Below are 19,260 nucleotides of genomic sequence, written 5' to 3'. Positions count from 1 at the left end.
TTGTGACCTGAGCCAAAGGCAGACACTTAACAACTGAGCCACCCAGGCGTCCCCAGATTATATACTTTAAATATGCTCCATTATTGTACATCAATTATACTTTAAAAAAGCTGTTTTAGAAAAACATGTTAGACCTTTAGTCATTATGTTGTGAAAAGCACAGAAAATCAAGCAAACGGTCTTCCAGTTTTCAAAAGCTATTGTTTGATTCTGCAGAGAAGTTATTCATGTCACTGACAAATGAGTAAAGTTCTGGCCTATGTCTTTATTGTTTCACTTTGGTTGTACCTGTTAGTGTAAACACAAATGGGGTAATTTACCACATTCTTGTCGTTGACCAGATGCAACCATAGGTGGGTTAGAGACCCAAGAGTCTGGCAGAAATTGGTGAAAACATTCCGTGAGAATCCATTGGCCATGTGGAATTTATGGTAGAGTATTCTATATTTTATCCCCTCCCTCCCCCCGCCAGTGATGGATGACCAGGGAGGCCTCAAGGAGGAGGTGGCCCTTGGTGGGTCTGGAAGGACTCAGCCTTCACACGTCTGCAGGCGGGGGGTGGGCGACTGCTCCAGAGAGACTCACTTCCTTGTTATCATGTCCCTCTTGGCAGCACCTGGAGTGTGGGAATGGAAAGCCTTTAAAACAGTGACTTCTGGGAAACAAATCCACATTTTTGACAAGAGGCCAGATGATAGAACACTAGCAGCTCATCAGATCTGAGATGGCTCATCTAGCGGAAGGCAAGACAGGAGGCCGAGGCTGTTCTTTGGGCAATGGAGTATGCCCTGTCCTGTGACCCTGTATGCCAAGGTGGGGAGAGAGCTCCAGGAGTGAGGATACCTACAACATGATTTCTGCCCCCTCCCCCGGGAACTCATCATGTTCTGGTAGGCCATCCTTGACCATGTCTGATTCATCCATGTGTGCCCAGGTTAAGGGTTCAGGACAGTTGAATAAATGAGACAAAACCTGTGTGCAGAGTATATTACCTATCCATTGATGTATAAAAAATTACCCCAAATTTAACAACCTTAAACACAATAAACACTTTTGTTTGTTTGTTTTTAATAATCTTACAGTTTCTATAACTCAGGAATCCTGGAGCAGCTTAACTGGTTGGGTCTGACTTGGGGTCTCTCATGAGGCTGCAATTGAGATGAAGGTAGGCAGCCATTTTGTACTCTGAGGCCATATGCTGAGGAAGACAGGGCAAAAATAGAGGAGGCTGGGTTTACCCCGGCCGTGGAGTGCTACACCAGTCTGGACTGAACACCTCTGTCTTCTCGTGAAAGAGAATAAAATCCTACCCTGTGCAAGCCACGGGATTCTTCTGGAGTAGGATCTCAACAGGTAGAAATAAAGGAAGGGCATCTCTTCCTGTGTGAATAAAGGCCTGGAGGGAGGACCCTATTTACCGCTCAAGACAGTGTTGAGGAAAAAATGAGTTACTGCCTCAGCAAGCTTACATGCCCATCTTTGAGAGGTGCTGTAATGTGGGTAATTACTAATCCTCCTTGTTTATCTCTGGCCTTGCAGACCAGGACTGTATCTTACACTTCTTTGTATGGTGCGTTTGGCAGAAAAAGATGTTCCTTAACTACTTGGCAGTAAGGCAGTGATTTATTTCTATCTCACTTCTCCCTTTAGGGGATGCTCACTTCCTCTGAAACTCAAGTGTGGTGTCCTCAAGCCTTCTTCCTTGTGAGTAAAACCAGGGTGGTTCATTTAAACTCATGGGTGGCAACAGGCTGGTCCATTTGAAAAGAAACCTGACCCAACACTGGTCTTCCAGTCTCAGCCTGGGCCTCTGCTGTCAACCCAGGAGAGAGTCCATGACCTGTGGGCACTTACCAGGAATCTCTTGGGACTTCAAGTAAGAACATCTCCAAACATGGACTCACTTCCTTGAAGAGTTGCTGTGAAGGTGCCTGGAGGCAGGGGTGGGACCTGGGAACTGCTGGCTACTTCAAACCAAACAGCCTGATTCCTGGGTCGTCAGCTCCACGCTTGCCTGCTATGTGACCTTGGACAAGTTTCTTAGCCTCTCTGGGCTAAACATCCCTCTTCGGAAAGATGGGTGGAGGCACACTTACCTCACCTCTGCTTTTGGAGATGAAGGAAGTTGGCTAACAGTGTCTGTTTAGTAGGCTTGTGACAAACGTCAGTTTCCCTCCACTGGTGTATTTTTTTTTTAAATTTTTTCCTTTATTGGCTTTATATAAAAGCAGAAAAGATGCCCAGCTCCATGGGCTCTGCAGCGGGCTCTGCAGAACCTTCCACCTTGAACCAGGCCCTGCCCCTGCCAGGGGTGCCAAGCGGTGTGTTTGGGAAACTTTGAGTTCAATTTTGCTGCCAGTAATTCTTGCTGCCTTAGCCAAGGTGATGTTGGGACCGGAAAGGAAGGAGTAGCATCTGTGTTCTCCAGGGGTCTCTCCACGGAAGCCCCAGAGGCTGACCCTGCCGGCTGTGGTCCTCACAGGGACCTTGGCCCAGGGCATGGCAGGCTACGTGATTTCTGCAAAATGAAAACATGAGATTCCTTGCTCAAAAGGTATTGCTGATTTCAAGGCAGCAAGAGCAGCAAGAGCAGCACGAGACCCTTCTATGTGTGGGACCCTCTGAGCATGGGCTCTGTGACTGCACGGGTGACGGAGGGTGGCCAGCATCCTAGTTTGTCACAGCCTGATGGGTTTCCCGGGACTTGGGGCTTTTGGTGCTGCTCTGGATGGTCCCAACGTGGTCCCAGCACTCTGGCTGGCTCAGCCCCTCAAGGAACCTCCATAGCTCTCGGATCCCTCAGCCTCCGCGGTGTCCAACTTCCTGGCCTCAATGTCCGGGTCAGCCCCGCGTGCAGGGCTCCTATGGGTCAGGAGCCCTGCGAGAGGCACTCTGGGTCCCCTGCCTGGGGACCAGCCTCCCTGCGTGCCTCGCTGTGCTGCCCGCCCTTGACCCTGTGGACTGGATCCTCAGACAACAGTGCACAGGGCCTCCTCCTCCCAGGGGCCCCAAGGGTGGAGGGTGTGGCAAGCATTTTTTTTTTTTTTTTTGGCATGCTTTAAAGAAAAAAATCATTCATGACACTTACTAAAGAACAAGGAAGACTTTATTCAGGGAGGGTCATTGCCATGGGTGCAGGGATCACTGCAGTGGGAGAGAGCGATGGGGCTTGAATCCGAAAACAGCAAGGAAACGTGGGGATTTATATCCAAGGAGCAGGGTGGGGTCAGTGGGTGGAAAATTACTGAGAGGACACATTAGGGGGACAGGGCTTCTGGCTAGACTGACCTAACAGGGCTCTTGCTAAAAGTGGGCCAGGGTAGTCAACATCACCTGGGCTTGGTGGGGGACAAGGAGCCTGCTCATAGGTGGAGGGTGACCAGTGTGGAGGATCCGGGGTTCTGGCTAGACTGACTTGTCAGGATTCCTCCTGAAGCTGGATGAGGTGGAGAGAAACATGGAGCCCCAAAGTTCAGGGCCTGGCGGTGAAGACAATTCAGAGGAGCCTGACCAAAGCTTGGCCAGGAAGAGGCTGTCACAAAAGCCTTTGGCTGTCTTGGTTCCCCTTAGCTTTTATCTCAGGTGCTCTCTCTCCCGGGACAGAGGTCCCCAAGGGAGAGAGAGCACCTGAGATAAAAGGTGCTCTCTCTCTCCCTCCCCAGAGGGAGGTGGGGCACAAAGTCCCCTGTGCCCCACCTCCCTCTCCCTGTCCTTCTCTTCCTGCCTTTCCCTAGTCCCAGGGCTGAGCCTCAAAACAACAGGCCATCTCCCCACTATGGGAGAAACCATCATTCCTGACTATAGGCTTGGTTCTTAATGTCCTAACTGAAGTCCCTCAAACCCTCAGCAGTCCCAACCCCATTGTTTCACCTTCAGGAGATCAAGGATGCGGCTTCCTCAGCCAGTCAGGATGGTGGGTTCCCCAAGCGAAGCAAGTTGTCTGTTCCTCCCGCACTCCCAGCTGCCTTTCCTGGGTGGGGCCTAGATTGGAGGCACTGGGTGTGGGCTGGGACCCACCATCTCTTAGTGGGCTCAGTAGCCCTGTGTGATAAGCTTCACTATCCCAGTGTGGCCTAAGAAGGGGCCATCTTCGGAGAGGCTAAGTCCCTTAGCCAAAGTCCCGGACTCCCACCTGCTCCTGCTCCCGGGGCTTCCTGCCTTCCTCTCTTGACTTTCTCCTTTCTCTGACAATCGGTTCCCAGGGCCTGCAGGTGACTTGAGCTGACAGATCACTCAGTAAGCATCGAGCACATGCGCTTAGCCATCCCCACCCCTGCCCCTCCCCCGCCCCCGTGCCCGGGATCCTCACTTCTCTGGGTTCCAGACTCCTGGCCAATGGCTCCTACTCTAGCCTTACCACCCCGCCCCAGGCCAGCACTTCTCCATCTGCAGAGAGAGGGTTCCGAGATTGGAAAGCAAGGCAGCCTCTGTCCTGTCAGGCAGGCTCCGGTGGTGCCCCAGTGCCTGACCCGCAGCGGCCCCAGCAGACTTGGCCTCCCTCAGCCTCCCCCTCCTTAATGTCATTCAGGCTTGGCACGGGTTTCCTATGGCTGCTGGAATGAGTGACCGTACAGCTAGTGGCTTTGAACGCCTCAGGTGTATTAGCCTGCAGTCCTAGAGGTCAGAAATCCAAAATGATGGGCTAAAACCAAGCTTAATTTTCCTTCTGGATGCCCGAGGAGGAAAATATGTCCTGTCTTTTTCAGCTTCTGGAGGCTGCTGGAATTCCCTGGCTCATGGCGCCACACCCCTCAGACCTCTGCTTCTATCATCACATCCCTGCTTCCCTCTGACCCTCCTGCTTCCCTCTGATGAGGACCCTTGTGAATATATCGGGGCCACATGGACAGTCCAGGAGAGTCTCCCGTCTCAGGACCCCCTAAATTCATCACTCTGCAAAGTCCCCTGTGCCACGTAAGGGGCCAGAGGCATAGGTTTCCGGCACTGGGACGTGGACTTCTTTGGGGGTTTTTGCTCTGCCTCCCACAGGCTCCATGCTTTTTCCAGCTTGAGTTATTTGAGCATATCTGAATTATCTCCAAGTCATATTTTTTCCTTCTTCATCGCCTCTTTTCAAATCGGAACTATCTGGTGTTAAATGTGTTTCCTTATGCATGGCTCATGCTGTGTACATCTACTATCTCCCACTGCCACTCCTGACTCCGTCCACTGAGCTGCACTGTGAGTTCTGTCTTCCCTGCCTGCCAGTATGATGGGGTGTCCTTCTCTGACCTCCCATCTCCTGAGCTTTCTCCCTCCCAGAACTTGGGGGCTCCTTGCACTGGTTGGGGGGTGAGCCTTCCATCTCTGCCACCTGCAGTTGGCTTGATGCTTGGCACAGAGCAGGCCTTCAACATGTGTCTGTTGGATAAATCTGTGAATGACAAAATGTGCTCTTTTTCACTTCCAGGGCCCATCTGAGACATACAGTTTAGAAAGCCCCAACTTGGTGCGCTTCTGTGGTTGGTGGGGGCCGTGGGTGAGTATATCTCAACTTGAGACTACTCTAGAAAACCCCAAATGCGTAATTGTCTAGGGAGACCTTGAAGGCAGAAGTGAAGCTTCTTCCGCTCCAGGACAAGGGCTGGGGGAACTCTTAGAGGCAGAGGAAACAGCACGAAGACAGGCAGATAAAGGGTCTGGAGGGACGGACACAGTCTGGAGTCCCTCAGTCCCTCCACAGTCTGGAGGGACTGAGCATCTTGGGGCTGGTGCTTTGGGGGACAGTTGTGAGGGTGCTTATCCTCGGTGCATCTGGGAAGGCTGAGCTAGATCAGTGGTGCCTGACCTAGGTTGTCCGTTAGAATCACCTGCGGGTTTTAAAACCCTGCCAGCTTGATCATTCTGAGGCAGGGCCCTGGGCAGCTGTGTGTTTTAAAGTTCTAAAGATGGCTCCAATGGGCAGCCAGGATTGAGAACCACCAGACAGAAGAAAGAGAGGCTCCAGAATGGAATGCAGGGAAACACCTTCATTTAAGGAACAGGTAGAGGAGAAGCCAGGAGACAAGATACAGAAATAAAGACATGGGGACAAAATTCACAGTATGCAAATCTGCAGAAAGACTGAGGACAATGACAACCCAGGGGTATTGTGGTCTGATGACACTCCAGGGCAGAAGGTGGGATGTGAGACCTCAGAGGTAGTGAGGGGAAGCACAGTCTCAGAAGAGAGTGCTTTTGGAGGGATGGAGAGAGATCAGAATCTATTCCTTCCTTCTGCACTGGCTGGTGGACCCCAGCTAGCAAAGACCGTATCAGTGGACCACCAGGCCACCTGCATCATGCCCACAGTGAACTTGGAACTGCCTGGGGCAACTTCTAAAAACATCAAAAGCAAGTTGATAGAGCCTGAGTTGTGAAATCAACTAGGAGGTGGGCCCCCAGGAGGGGACAGACTCAGCCAAACACCTGCTACCTGGTCTGGTGTGGGTAGCCACGGGCAGTGGAAGGAGACTTGGCTTCTAAGCCAGCTCTCCCAGTGAGTAGCTGAGTCCCCGTGCACAGCCAACACACTCTCTGTACCTCGTTTCCCCACCTGTGGCATGGAGGCAACACCTGCCCGTGTTTCACTGGCTTCCTAAGTCATGAAGCACCAGATGGGCTGAGGGATGCCGAAGTGCTCAAAAACAAGGGCACATGCCTGCTGGACCCACAGAGACTATTGGACTGGAATTACTAAGACACTCATGGATCAACTTTCAACAGGGAAGAGTTCAAACAAAAGGGGTTTCCGTCTCTCTTTTATAAGTAGAATTTCTACCGGTGGGAAAGATTTTTAAAGCATATTTTAAAATTACAATTCATGGTTGGTGCACACTTTATAAAGTGCAGTGAATAGAAAATGCAACGAGAAAGCAGATTGCGGCATAACATTATCCATTGTATTGCCATGAATATGTGTATGTGTATTCTGTTCCTGTTTTTGTCTTGTAGATCAGTACTAGTCGGTAAGCCGGCACAGGTGCCCCAGTCACACTCTGAGTAGGGCTGGTCTCCTCACTTCTCAAAGTAGACCAGTAGCCTTGGCATCATCTGGGAACTTTCTAGAAACATACCATCTTTGGCTCCATCCCCTGCCCCCTGAACCAGAATCTGCCTTTTAACAAAACTCCCAGGTGGTTCATGTGTGTGTTCAAGTTTGTGGCAGCCCCTGAGGCAGCTGGGTCTCGGGAAACTTGCAGAATGAAGGAATTAACCAGGACCTCCTCTCCTAATCTCAATTTCTCATAACACAGGAGCCGCTGGCCTAACCTAGTTCAGATGAGCAGGACCGGCTACACAATAAATTATTGAACACTACACTGGAAACTAATGATATACTATATCTTGGCTAATTGAATTTAAATAAAAAATTTAAAAAAATTTGCAGGGCTCAGTGCAAAAATGAGAACGTGGGGCCCCTTTTTAAAAAATCATTAAGTAATCCGAAATGGTGACAACCAAGCCTGGCGCCCTTCTGAGTGTGAGCCCTTTGTGACTGCGTGGGTCCCCTGCCCATCAAGCTGGCCTTGCTGATGAGATAGGGAATGGCTGAGGTCATTCGGGACTAGCCAAGATAAGTCACAACATTTCTGTCTTGTTTGGATTCATGCCCAAACATTATAATTAAAAAGCTCCAACCCTCATCCTTTTTGAAGTTCATTTTTTTCTCGATATGCCAATAGAAATGGTTTTAAGTGGCTGGTATTCCAATGGAAAGAATCCTTCCAAAAAGCAATTTTGTAAGCGTCTATTAAAACATGAATGGAAGCTCTATATAGGGAAAGCCAACTTGTGCTCATTTATTTTATTGACGGCGTACAGATTTGGATAATATTGCATTACAATACTGACTGCTAGATTTCTTATAAAGATTTAGTTCATATTTACTCTAGATTTTTTTCTTCACAATAAAAATAAACTCATGCCAGTGAGTAACCAATAATATCAATTCATTCAAATTTAATGACAGTTTTATTAAACTAAGAATCTCATATCACAGAGCATTCACAGTGCGGGAGGTCACAGTTATTGAAAAAATAAATAGTAAGATAAATATATTTAGTATTTACAACTTTTCAACTCATTGCTCCTGCTTTGCCTGTTAGAACGAACAAGGTTGGTGGTGTTCAGCCCAGCATGCCAGAAATGTCTGGGGGTGGGGGGCTCAAGTGACATATGAGAGCCCCAGAAGTTCTCAGTTTAGGTCATTTTTAAGGGGGCTCTTTCTGGACATGAGAGCCCCTGATTGTATCTACCTGCTGTTTGGTAGGACATGGCCGGACCCCAGGAAAGTCCCATGGTCCTGCAGAAACTGTGCCCAGCTTGCCTCTTGGGCATCTGGGATGTGCCCAGCCTCTCTCCTCGCTTATCCCTTTTCTTAGCACCACCTGCCTCTGCCCACAGGCCCCCCGCCATCTGGCAGCCTTCTCTCCACTCCAGGTCATCAAGGCTCTCTTTGTGTTCCCCAGCAACCACTCCTGGCTGGCAGCTGCTGGCCAGGAGACACAGGCAGAAGGTCCTTTGCTCTGAATGGGACATCCAGCCTGCTGGACTAGCAGCCCCCTGAGGAAGTCCCCAAGAGCTGGCCCCCAGAGGCTCAGCCACAGCTCTGTCTGCTGGGTCTCCAGAAATCCATGGGTCTAGGCCATGTGCAGGAAGCGCTCAGAAGCATTCTACAACTCTCAGAAGGGTACTTCTGTAGGTGAATACAGGGATGACCCGTGGCCAGAAAAAACAATAACCACCACGAGAACATTTGATTTGGAAAAATGGGAGCTGCCTGGCTCACAACACAGTCATTTTCAGTGTGAGGAAAGGCCTTGCTCCTTCTGTCAAAGGAGACTGTCCATCTGGATAATTGGGAATACTTATCTTGGGAATTCTGGGGGTGGGAGCAGGGAGAGTGCTGTTGTCTGGGACCCCCCTTTTCTGATCACACCAGACCACGCAACCAGAAACCCCAAACTGCCCATACTTTCTCTCGATAGCTTAAAAAAATTGTTTTCCAGCGGTGGGATAGGGAGGGTACATACCTTCTCCAGGATTAAGGCTTTTTTAAAAATTGGCCTTGACCATGGAAAAGTCCCAACCAACATGTTGCATAAAAAGCAACTGTTTAAATTCTGGCAATGGTGGGAATATGTGTCGATTATGCCCAAATTTGTCATCAGGCTTTTAACCAAGGAGCAACCAATCCCAGACCCACAAATCTAATGGTGGTTTGACCTTCACAGGGTGGTGGGGGCAGTGGGCATCTTCCACTCTCAGAGCTGCCCTCCATGACCCCCAGTCTGTCTCAGGCCACAGACATTTCCTCAGACTGGAAGGGGGCATGTTTTCAGCCCCTGCTGCAAAGCATGTGGAGGACACATGCCCTTGAGCCCTGGATACCCACACTCCTGTACAAAGTGAGGGACAACCCTGGAAACATGAAGATAAAAGATGAAACAAAGCAGGGCCACCAGCCCCTGGTGCATGTGTGAGGGTTTAGCAGAGAAAATGGGACCAGGGTGACATTGTCATTGAAAAATTAGAATTAAGAAAAAAATCTCCAGGGGCGCCTGGGTGGCTCAGGGGGTTAAGCCACTGCCTTCAGCTCGGGTCATGATCTCAGGGTCCTGGGATCGAGTCCCGCATCAGGCTCTCTGCTCAGCAGGGAGCCTGCTTCCCTCTCTCTCTCTGCCTGCCTCTCTGACTACTTGTGATTTCTCTCTCTCAAATAAATAAATAAAATCTTTAAAAAAAAAAAAAAAGAAAAGAAAAAAATCTCCATACAATATCAAAGCTCTAATACCAGCAAGCTGGCTTCCTTGTCTGATGGAAAAAGCCGCTCCACCCAGGTGGGCGAATAGGAGAAAAGCCCCTGTTCTCCTGATTTTATGCCGACACCTGCTTCCTCAGGGTTAGGCAGCATTGTAACAGGCTGGATGTTCTCCCGCCGGCACCCAGGCTTGAGGGATGGCCTGACACAAAGCTAGTCTCCCAGCCTGAGATTCCTCATTAAGAAGCAAATACAGCAACCTAAATGTCTTTGAAAACTCCATGCCCCTGTGGTCTGTGCCCTTTGGGGAACAATTTCTAGCGTGTTCTGCCTTGTAGGGATGGATCCATGGAAAGACCGCCTTGTTCTACCGCCCACATGACTGGTGCAGTGGGAAAGGCTCACCAGTGCTGGAGGGGCCCCTCTCTGTGCTTTGAGAAGGTCTGGAGGGAGCCTTGTCAGGTGATCAGCTGCAGCCACCAGAAGAGCCGGGCAGCACTTGTCCACACCTGGTGGGGGTGAGGGTCCAGCCACTCTGGATGAACCCACATAGAGAGGGCAGGAGTCAGGGAGGCAGCACTTTGGATGCATGTGGGGGAGAGTGGTGGGGGAAAATGATGGGTTTTCTGCCACCCAAGAGCTGCCCAGAGAGCATTTTCAGAAATTTCTGGAAGTTTCTATGAGCACAACGTGGCAACAAAGCTGCCAAGATGTGATCCCTCTCAGGTGCCCTGAACACATCTGCTAACTGCCCCAAGGGGAGAAAGACACCCAGAGATCATACCCCGATGGCATTAAACCTGGGAATATTTAAGTCACTGCATGTGGGAACAATCTCCTAAAGATTTTCACCCTAACTGGCAAGTTCCTAGTTTATTCCAGCAACAAGCGCTTGCTGAAAGCCTGTCACATATGCAGCCCAGCCATCTTTTCCAGTCAAGGAGGAACATGGCCTGTGAGGGAAGGAAAGGGTGGGGTGGGGAAGAGAAGGGGCCACCCCTACCCTCAATGTCCACTCAGGGTCAGGGTCATGGCCCCATCAGAACGCCACACCCACTGAGGAGCACTAGCCCCAGCTGTGGGGTCTCTGCTTCTGTCCTGCTGACCCACAGGAGAAAGTCTCCACGCATGGCAGGCAGCACTTGCACTGTTCCCGTGCCTGAACCCCACTGGCCCATCTCATGCCAGGGAAGGAGGGCAAGGCATGGAAGCAGCTTCAGCCACTGGGGCTGGGGCTCTCCTTCACTTCCCACCTCTGTACGGGGGGGAGGGGTACAGAACTGACCCTTCCCCAGGCCATCTCACCCATCTCACCTCTGTCTACCCCCACCTTAAGGAGAGGGCGGGGCCCTAGGACTCTGGCAGGAGAAATGCTAGGAGGACGGAAGGGCAGCAGGCAAGCAGCTGCCCTCACTCTTCCCAGATTCCCAGCCCGTGTATGGAGTCCGGCATTCCCTGAGGGCTAGGCTCCAGCTGATGTGGTCAGGCTTGCAATCCTCATCAAAAGGGAAGAGGAGGGTCAGTTTCTTTCTTGGGGACCTAGACTGCTGGGCAGTCCAGGAGGGGGTCTCTGGTTGGGGTCTGCAGGATTGCCCTAGAGTGACGTGCATGCTGGCCACCTGGTTTAACCTGGCTCGGGGGGGGGGGGGTTCTGCCTTCTCAACTGCTTGGGTCTGTAAAAGCAGGGGATTGCCAGGAAGAAGAAAGACGTAGCCCTAACAGATGTGTGTGGGGCGCAGACAATGAGCAGCGGGGTCTGTGCCCATGGGTGAGATTCAGAGACTAGCAGACGAGCAGGTTCTGGGAAGGATAATGACTCTGCCCTGCTCTGCTCGCCGTGCCCTTCACCATGAGTCTTCCCACCAGCTGACCCAGAACCTTCCTCCAGGGCCAGGCTTTTAGACACTGCACCCCTAACAACCCTGTCCCTACTCGAGCTGGTAAGGGCAAATTCCAGACTAGAAAAGGGCAGGAACTACCTGCTACTGATTCTACATGCATTTTCCATCTCAGTACCATGGTTCATTTTTTCTTTTCTGCTCCCAAGGAGAAGAGCTAAATTTATTTTTTTAATTGCCTTTTTTATTTTATTTTTTTTTTTGAAGCAGAGTCATTACCTCATGCTAATTAGCTTCGGGAATAAAATAAAGGATATAATCCTGCGTAGTGATAAAACTATCATTTGAAAATGAAGGCCTAATTAATTAAGCAATCCTTTAAACTTGTGATGGAAAAATATTTAGTTAAAAAAGAGAATTATTCATCTACAGTGTATATATAGTTTCCTAGATACAATAAATACATAGATCCTTTAAGGAAGTTACATTGGCACATTAGAGTCAAAAGAGAATTTCGCCAGCAGGAGTGCTCTAGGTCCTAGAAACACTATATATATATATATATATTTTTTTTTTAAACTCTCAAACTGCAACTGTAGGCTACTGTGTCATCTCAAAGGGACCCTACTGAAGGAAGAGGCAGGTAATTAGGATGCTTTTCTGAAAGCCACACAAGGATTCAGAGACGTGAACACCAGCACGGACATCATCAGGGTCCACGTGGCCTGTGCCTTGTAGTTAAAAATATCTTTTCGTCTTTATCAGGAAAAAAAACAGGGACAGCTATTAGGATCTATGCTGGGCCACCAGGAGTCAATTAAATATTTGCTGAAGTTTTAACTTAAACAATGAGAACTGAGCACAAGGGCAAGGCTATGTCTCTACCTGCCCCCCGCCAAGGATGGCCAACCCACTGGCTGCCCAGGGAGGGGTGATGCCTGGGAGCTTGGCTCCTGGTCTGCTACTTACTGAGAACTGGCCTAGAGTCATGTGATCTCTCCCAAGTCTGCATTCTCTGTGAAGCGGGGAGAATCATCCCTCCTTACAACAAACGGCAGTTCCGGCCACGTCCAGTTTATACCAATGATCCCACTGACTCCCTGGCCTCCCACTGAGCTAATTTCTTAGGAAAATCACCTTCAGCCTCAACTTGAAGACCACTGAGCCCGATCTAGGTAGAGAAACAATAGAGGAGCTTTAGTATGGTGTAGCTACTAACACTGATAGGATCCAGAACAGAAGCCTGGTGACCGAGTTCCCTCCTGTCTTAGGCTGTGCTCACTGAAAGAAGCCGTGAGCACCTCCTCCTTCTGAAATTCAGGAGGCCTTAGCAGGCGCAGCAATAAATTCCATCTCAGGTCACAACCTTTGGGTTTCAGGAAGGAATTAGCTATTGCATTTTCAGCTCATCACCCATGACTGATCCTTGGTGAGTCGCTAAAAACCTTCTTTCCTCACCCTGTCCGGGGCAGTTCCCAAACATTGTGCAAAATACCCCAGTTATTAAAAGTGCATCAACTCTGATAGACTTTTGCAATAGAAATATTAAAAAAATAAGAAAAAAACCCCTCTATATAAAATGAATTGTGCTTTCTTTTCAGAAACCACGAATGGTTTGTGTTCATAAATCTTTTTAATATAGATCTGAGAGCTACGAAGCAGGTGAAAACTGTTTAATATTTTTTCTATCTCTTCGTGATTCTGCCTCCCATCCTTGGCCCTTCACAGGCAGCCAACTCTAAGGCTCAAGAAACCGAGCCCGAAAAAATGCCAAGTTATGGTTTTCATACTTGCCTCCGGGAACTGAGAGCGATTCTTTGTGTTTTAGGCAATCTCTCTTCTTGCTCTTACCTATTACGTGTGGCATGCTCGTTCCAGCTCAGCAGGCTACGAAATTTGCTGGGCACAGAGACAATTGAGTCTTGCAACAGGGTAGCTTATGAGAGGAGAGCATTTAACAAAGGAACGACAACCCCACCTGGACGTCGCGCCGCATCACACGGAAGGTCTGGAATGTATGGGTCCAGGCAAGCATCTCTGCTGTGTCTCTGAATTAGCACCCAGATCGATGTGAGTCTTTCATGCTTTTCTACATTCCAAACCAAACGTCTCAGTGTCAGTGCAACACGGTACACATAGGGTTCGTTTTCCATGAACGGTTACCTTTTTGGTCCCCAGCATGACCTTTTTGTATGGAATGCGATTTTTTTTTTCAAGTATGATGATCTATAGGACATTTTATTTTTAATATTTCGTTGCTCAATCTCTGAACACCTCAATACAAGTGATAAGAAAAATTCACGCGTGTTTCCTCCTTCTGGCTGTGAGACGCTCTTTCCATGCTTCCGAGTTTTCCAGAGAAAGGGGCAGAATGTTTGTCCTTAGGGGCCCCCCAAAACCCTCAGCAGGGTAAGGCCCTGTCCCCTCAAACTGTGAGTGTTTCCAGCCGAGGTCAGAGGGCCTGAGGAGCATATGAGGCCGGAGGGACTCACTCCCTCTGGCCCAGAGGTGACACTGGAGAGTGACATTCCTGTTTTGCACTGGCCCCCAGGGACCTCATGTTCTCCCAGCCGCCTCACTTCTGAGGCCACCTGGCGACAGGAAGACACATTGCATACAGAAGTCCTCACTGAAGTGTCTGAGAGAGGCAAGGCACACGCCACATCCCTGTGGCTGCCCGCTCAGGGGTCTGCCAGGTGGCCCGGACGGTGCCCCCTGGATCTTGCCTCGTGTGTGGAGGGCAGAACTCCGAGGAGGAGGAGAAGGACACCCAGTGGCCTTGCTCGCGCCCGGACAAAGACCACGACGGCTCTTCCTTCCAGCATGTGGCAGAACAGACAGCGACCACCGAGGCAGGAGAGGTTCGCGGTGGGGGACAGGGAGAGAGCAGGGACACCGGTGCCAGAGTCCAGAACAGCTCCCGGGGCAGGGGATGGGGGGGCAGTGCCTTTAATCGTCTTCTCGGCACATGGGCAAGTTGACAAAGGTGAAGACGTTGAATTCTATCATTATGGAGAAGCACAAGAAGACGGCATAGAGGGCCAGCACGCAGATGCCCAGCTTCCGGTCCAGTCTCCACTTGTTGAGGTGGATGCCGAGGACCTGGAGGGACAGAGGATGGAATGCAGTTTCCCAGGCATTTTCCCTGGAAAACTAGACACACACTACAGACCCCAGAACTGTCTCCAAAATGTGCACAAGGGTAGAGCGGCGCTGCAAGGCACACCCATGGTCTGGTCAGATGGAGCCCCATGGGCTTGAAGACCTGTCTGACAGAAGGGCCAGCCCGTGACCCAGGCCCGCGGGCTCTGAGCAGGCACACTGCTTCCTTGGGACCCGAGTGTCCTCAAGGCCCCTTCTGCCAGCTAGAGCCTCCCTGCCCAGACCTTCTCTTGGGAGAACAAGGGACATTCTCGGAGTCCTCCCTTTGCTGCAGAACTTGCCTCCTCTTAGGCAAAAGTTCCAGTGCATCTGTTGGCTCACAGCCTGGCTAACTTGAGCTTGGTGTGTTAGCCAAGTGTGTGTGTGTGTGTGTGTGTGTGTGTGTGTGTGTGTAGACGGGCTTGGAGCACATCCTCATTCTACATTCCTTGTAGACTCTCCCACACTTCATGCCTTACTTTCTTGTCTCCTAATCCAGATTCCTAAGGGCTGGGTCACATTTACCCCATCAGAGCACAGCCATGGACTCTGTGGAGACAGAACAATCTGGGTTCAAATCCCAGCTTTGCCGTTTCCTACCCCTATGACCTTGGGCGAGGTACTTAATCTCTCGGCTTCGATTTCTTCTGCAAAATGGGGATGGTCTCATCAGGTGGCCATAAGGACTGAATAAAATAAGCAGAGGCAGAGTTATAGAATGTATAACTCAGGCCCAGGCGTGTGGAAGATGGTGGCCTCAGTAGTACTCTTGTGCCTGCCCTGAGGCCCAAGAGTCATGCCCCCTCCTCCACCGCCTTCTGTCAGCTCAGTTAGGCAGGGGGAAATTTCTCTCCTCCTGGCATGAATGAGGAGAGACGGAAGGGGCAGTGGGGACCCAGCGATGTTGTTTACTTTCTCTGGTGACTTCTTAGTCACTGAGGGAAAAATATAGTGGCGGATGCCAATATTCTTGGCACACACTGTGTCCGGAGGGATCTGTGAATTTGTGTTTTCTCATTGTCAGCCCTCACGGCCCAAGGGAAGTGAGGGGGGTTTCAGAGACTTTGCAAGTGGCGAGGCAGGATCAGATGGAACAAAGGGCAATTCCAGAACCAGAAAGACTCACTGTGAGAGCGACAGAGCCCAGCAACAGCACGACGGAATAGACCAGACCCCGGCTGTTGATCTTCACCTGAAAAAAACAAACACATGTGCCCTGAATATCGGGGCTGCTCAGGGCCCTGTCCTGAGAGCCTAGGGCACCCCAGTGTATTCCTTCTGGAAAGCATAGGTGGGTGTTCATGGGGGGCACATAGTGGGGGTCGGTTGGCTAACCGTGGATTTAAGTCTCCACTCCGTGTGAGGGAACACATGAGGAGTGGACGCGCATGCCCGTGAGCACAGGTGTGGGGAGGCTGCACGTGGGGCTTCCCTGGACAGGTGCCCCTCAGGCCGTTCCAGAGGCCCTCATGGAAAATGGGTGCCAGGGTGCCAAGGAGAGGGGGGCAGTGCGTTCCATGGGGGCTCTCTGCTGGGACAGGGCCAATGCCACTGTCCATTCCCATCAAGAGCTTGTGTCTGGTGTCCCTGTGGCTTATAAGGCGCGGGGAGGAGCTTACCGTGGACCCATAGTTAATGACCATGGTCTGCAGGCCCCACGGTATGCCGAGTCCCACTAGGATGTCAAACACGTTGCTTCCTATGGTGTTTGAGACTGCCATGTCACCAAGGCCTAGAGTAGATAATTGATGCGTGTCATTCATGGAGATAAGGTGGCCAGAGACCCCTATTCGGGTCCTAGTAGTGCTATTCTTCAAAGGAGTTCCTTCTTCATGGACCCCACATTTCAGAAGCTTCCTGTGAGGTCTAAGTCCACTCCATGAAGTCCAAGGGGGTCTCCTAGGGTGTGAATGGTGACTCTTAAGATTCATATGTTAGAGTCCTAACCTCCAATAGCTCAGAATGTGGCATTATTTGGAGATAGGGTCTTTGCAGGGATCATCAGCTTAGAAGGAGCCATTGGGGTAGACCCTAGTCCAATATGACTGCTGTTCTCAGAAGGGGACACCTGGACACGGCACAGAGGGAACATGAAGATGGCCATTTTTAAGCCAAGGAGAGAGGCCTGGAACAGATTCTCCCTCATGGTGTTCAGGAAGAGCCAACTCTGTCCCACCTTGACCTTGGGCTTCTAGCCTCAGAACTGTGAGCCCACACATCTCTGTTGTTTGTGCTACTTTGTTATGGCAGCCTTGGGAAAGGAACACAGGACCCTTCATCATTTCTCCTGCCCGGCCAGTCCGCTGATCTTCTCCGAGGATCCACTATGTGCTTCACCTCACTGAATCCTCCGAGGTATCGTCCTCATGCCAGATGATGGAACCAAGGCTTGGGGCATACCCAAGGTCACACAGTTTGGGAGGGGCCCAGCATCCTTCAAACCGAGCCAGGATGTGTCCTTGGGGCTCAGGTGATGGCCTCACCACCTGGGCTCAGAGGATGAGGCATCAGGTCTCATGCCCTAGAGCCTTCTGCAGGGTAAATAAACTCTTTTCTCCCAACTAGACTAGAAGCATCTTAGAGCCTAGGGCCTCACCATCCTCCTCTGCGTTCTGTCCAGTTGGCCGGGATCATGCTAGCCACACAGTCGAGGGACTTAACAGATCAAGGGGTATTATAAGTTAGAAAACAAACTTGCGAAGATAAGACTCCTGCTGGGTGCCATCTGCTTGAACCTGGCCACCCAGCTTTACGCTGACATGACCATCAGAACCCAGCACGAATACAAGTGCGTGTGCAATGAACGAGCTGGGAACAGCTTGCAGTCCTAAGACTGCTGGGTCCCTGAGAAGCTTGCAGCCGCTCAGCCTGGCACCTGGACAGCTGGTTTGAGGCCGCCTGAGCACGGGCCCGGCGGGGGTGGGGGTGGGGAGCTGGACCACCCCCTCCTCCTGTCCTGTTGCTGTCACCTACAGTCCTCCAGGACACAGTGCCTCCCTCAAGGACCTCACGTTCTTCCCCCTGTCTCAGCGCCGTGCTGAGTGCCTTTAACATCTCGGCACTGACCCTGGGGCATCACCCTCCCAGGGTCTCAGTCTCTGGAACAACATAGGGACATGCAACAGCTATTTTGGGGCAGTTACTCGCCTCTGGAGAGGACACAGCCCTGGCTCAGTGGGTCAGGAGGGATGCAGGTGACCCATGCTTGAGAGGAGAGGTGGAGACCTCCTAAGATTCCCCAGGCTTCCCGCCCTGCACAGGTGCACAGGTGCACAGGTGCACAGGTGCTGTGTATGGAGGAACCTCAGGGCAACCTTTCTCAAGAGCATGAGACTCACCTGGGGGCCTGGCTGAAATGCAGGTTCCAACTGAGTGGGTCTGGGGCAGGCCTGAGATGCTGTGTTTCCTTTTTCAAATTAATTCATCGATCAATTAATTAATTAATTTTAGCAGGAGAGAGAGCAAGAGTGGGGAGTGGGGCGGGGCAGAGGGAGAGTGAGAGTGAGAGAGAGAGAGAGAGAGAGAGAGACTCCTAAGCAGGTTCCATGCTCCGCTCACTGCGGAGCCCAACTTGGGACTCGATCTCACAACCCTGCGATCACGACCTGCACCCAAAACCGAGTCGGACGCTTAACCGACTGAGCCACGCAGGTGGCCTGAGATTCTGCATTTCGTACAAGCTCCCTGGTCGAGCTGCTGTGGCCACCAGCCCAGACCACACTTGGAGCTGGGAGGCGTTGGGGAGCCTAGGATGTGGGATCTCCGCGTTAGAGCACATGGCGTGGTCTGCTGGGGCAGCGGATTCTGTGCAGAGGTTTCTGGACCCTTTTCCAGGAAGACACTGTCCATGCTTTACCCCTGTCTGCTGGGTCCTCGGCCAGGGACCCCAGTGTCACCTTCATGAAGAGGCACTCCACCTGCATCTTGCCCTCGCTTACTTTCTGTGGCTCCACGTTCCACAGGAGTCACTCTGATAGGATGTCCTCCCTCACAACCCCACTTAGCCCAGGTTCCCCTTCTTGACTTCATCCCCCACCCCCAGCCCTTCACCTTCTAGCATCATGACCCCAGCCCCCAGCCAGCCAGGACTCCAGGGACGGTTGTTTCAACAGCCTGTTCTCTTGCCCCCTCTTGACCTTCCCTGCATCCACCCAGCAACCCCAGCTCTCGTGCATGTCATCTCTCGTGCATGTGTCCCTGGAGCTGGTGGGACGGAGTCCTGCCTAGCCAAGCTGATGTCACTGAACAACAACCAGGCCCTTGGTGCCCGGCAATGCTCCCATTCCTCACTGCACAGAGATGAAAGTTCGGATACAGACACACGCCAAGGGATAAAAACCATGTGCTTACGGAGGCAGAGATGATGGTGACGCAGCTCTAAGCTGTCCAGCCCCCACTGGAAGCTGGGGGACAGGCCTGGAACAGACCCTTCCCTACAGCCTTTGGAGGGAGTGTGGCCTGGCTGCTGCCTTGATTTTGGACTTTCAGCATCCAGAACTGTGCAACAGTCTCTTATTTTAAGCCACCCCATTGTGGTGT

The 19,260-nt window shown here is 51.2% G+C and overlaps 1 protein-coding gene across 2 annotated transcripts in view; it reads right to left on the bottom strand.

The window, feature by feature from the left end:
• Window positions 1-10,801: 10,801 nt before the first annotated feature.
• The window catches only part of SLC24A4 (solute carrier family 24 member 4), a 173,699-nt gene continuing 165,240 nt past the window's right edge, over window positions 10,802-19,260 (bottom strand). For both annotated transcript variants that reach the window (XM_044230999.1, XM_044231000.1), the window contains exons 15-17: window positions 16,341-16,453; window positions 15,848-15,913; window positions 10,802-14,682 (exon numbers count right to left, since the gene is read on the bottom strand). In XM_044230999.1, coding sequence (XP_044086934.1) covers window positions 14,530-14,682; window positions 15,848-15,913; window positions 16,341-16,453 — 332 coding nt within the window. In that variant the 3' untranslated portion in view covers window positions 10,802-14,529. The remainder of the gene's footprint in view (window positions 14,683-15,847; window positions 15,914-16,340; window positions 16,454-19,260) is intronic.

Source organism: Neovison vison, chromosome 13 (genome assembly GCF_020171115.1).
Source record: "Neovison vison isolate M4711 chromosome 13, ASM_NN_V1, whole genome shotgun sequence".
In the NCBI taxonomy this organism is placed as follows: domain Eukaryota; kingdom Metazoa; phylum Chordata; class Mammalia; order Carnivora; family Mustelidae; genus Neogale; species Neogale vison.
Note: the sequence above shows the minus strand (reverse complement) of the source record. Positions and strands in the feature narration are given on the sequence as shown.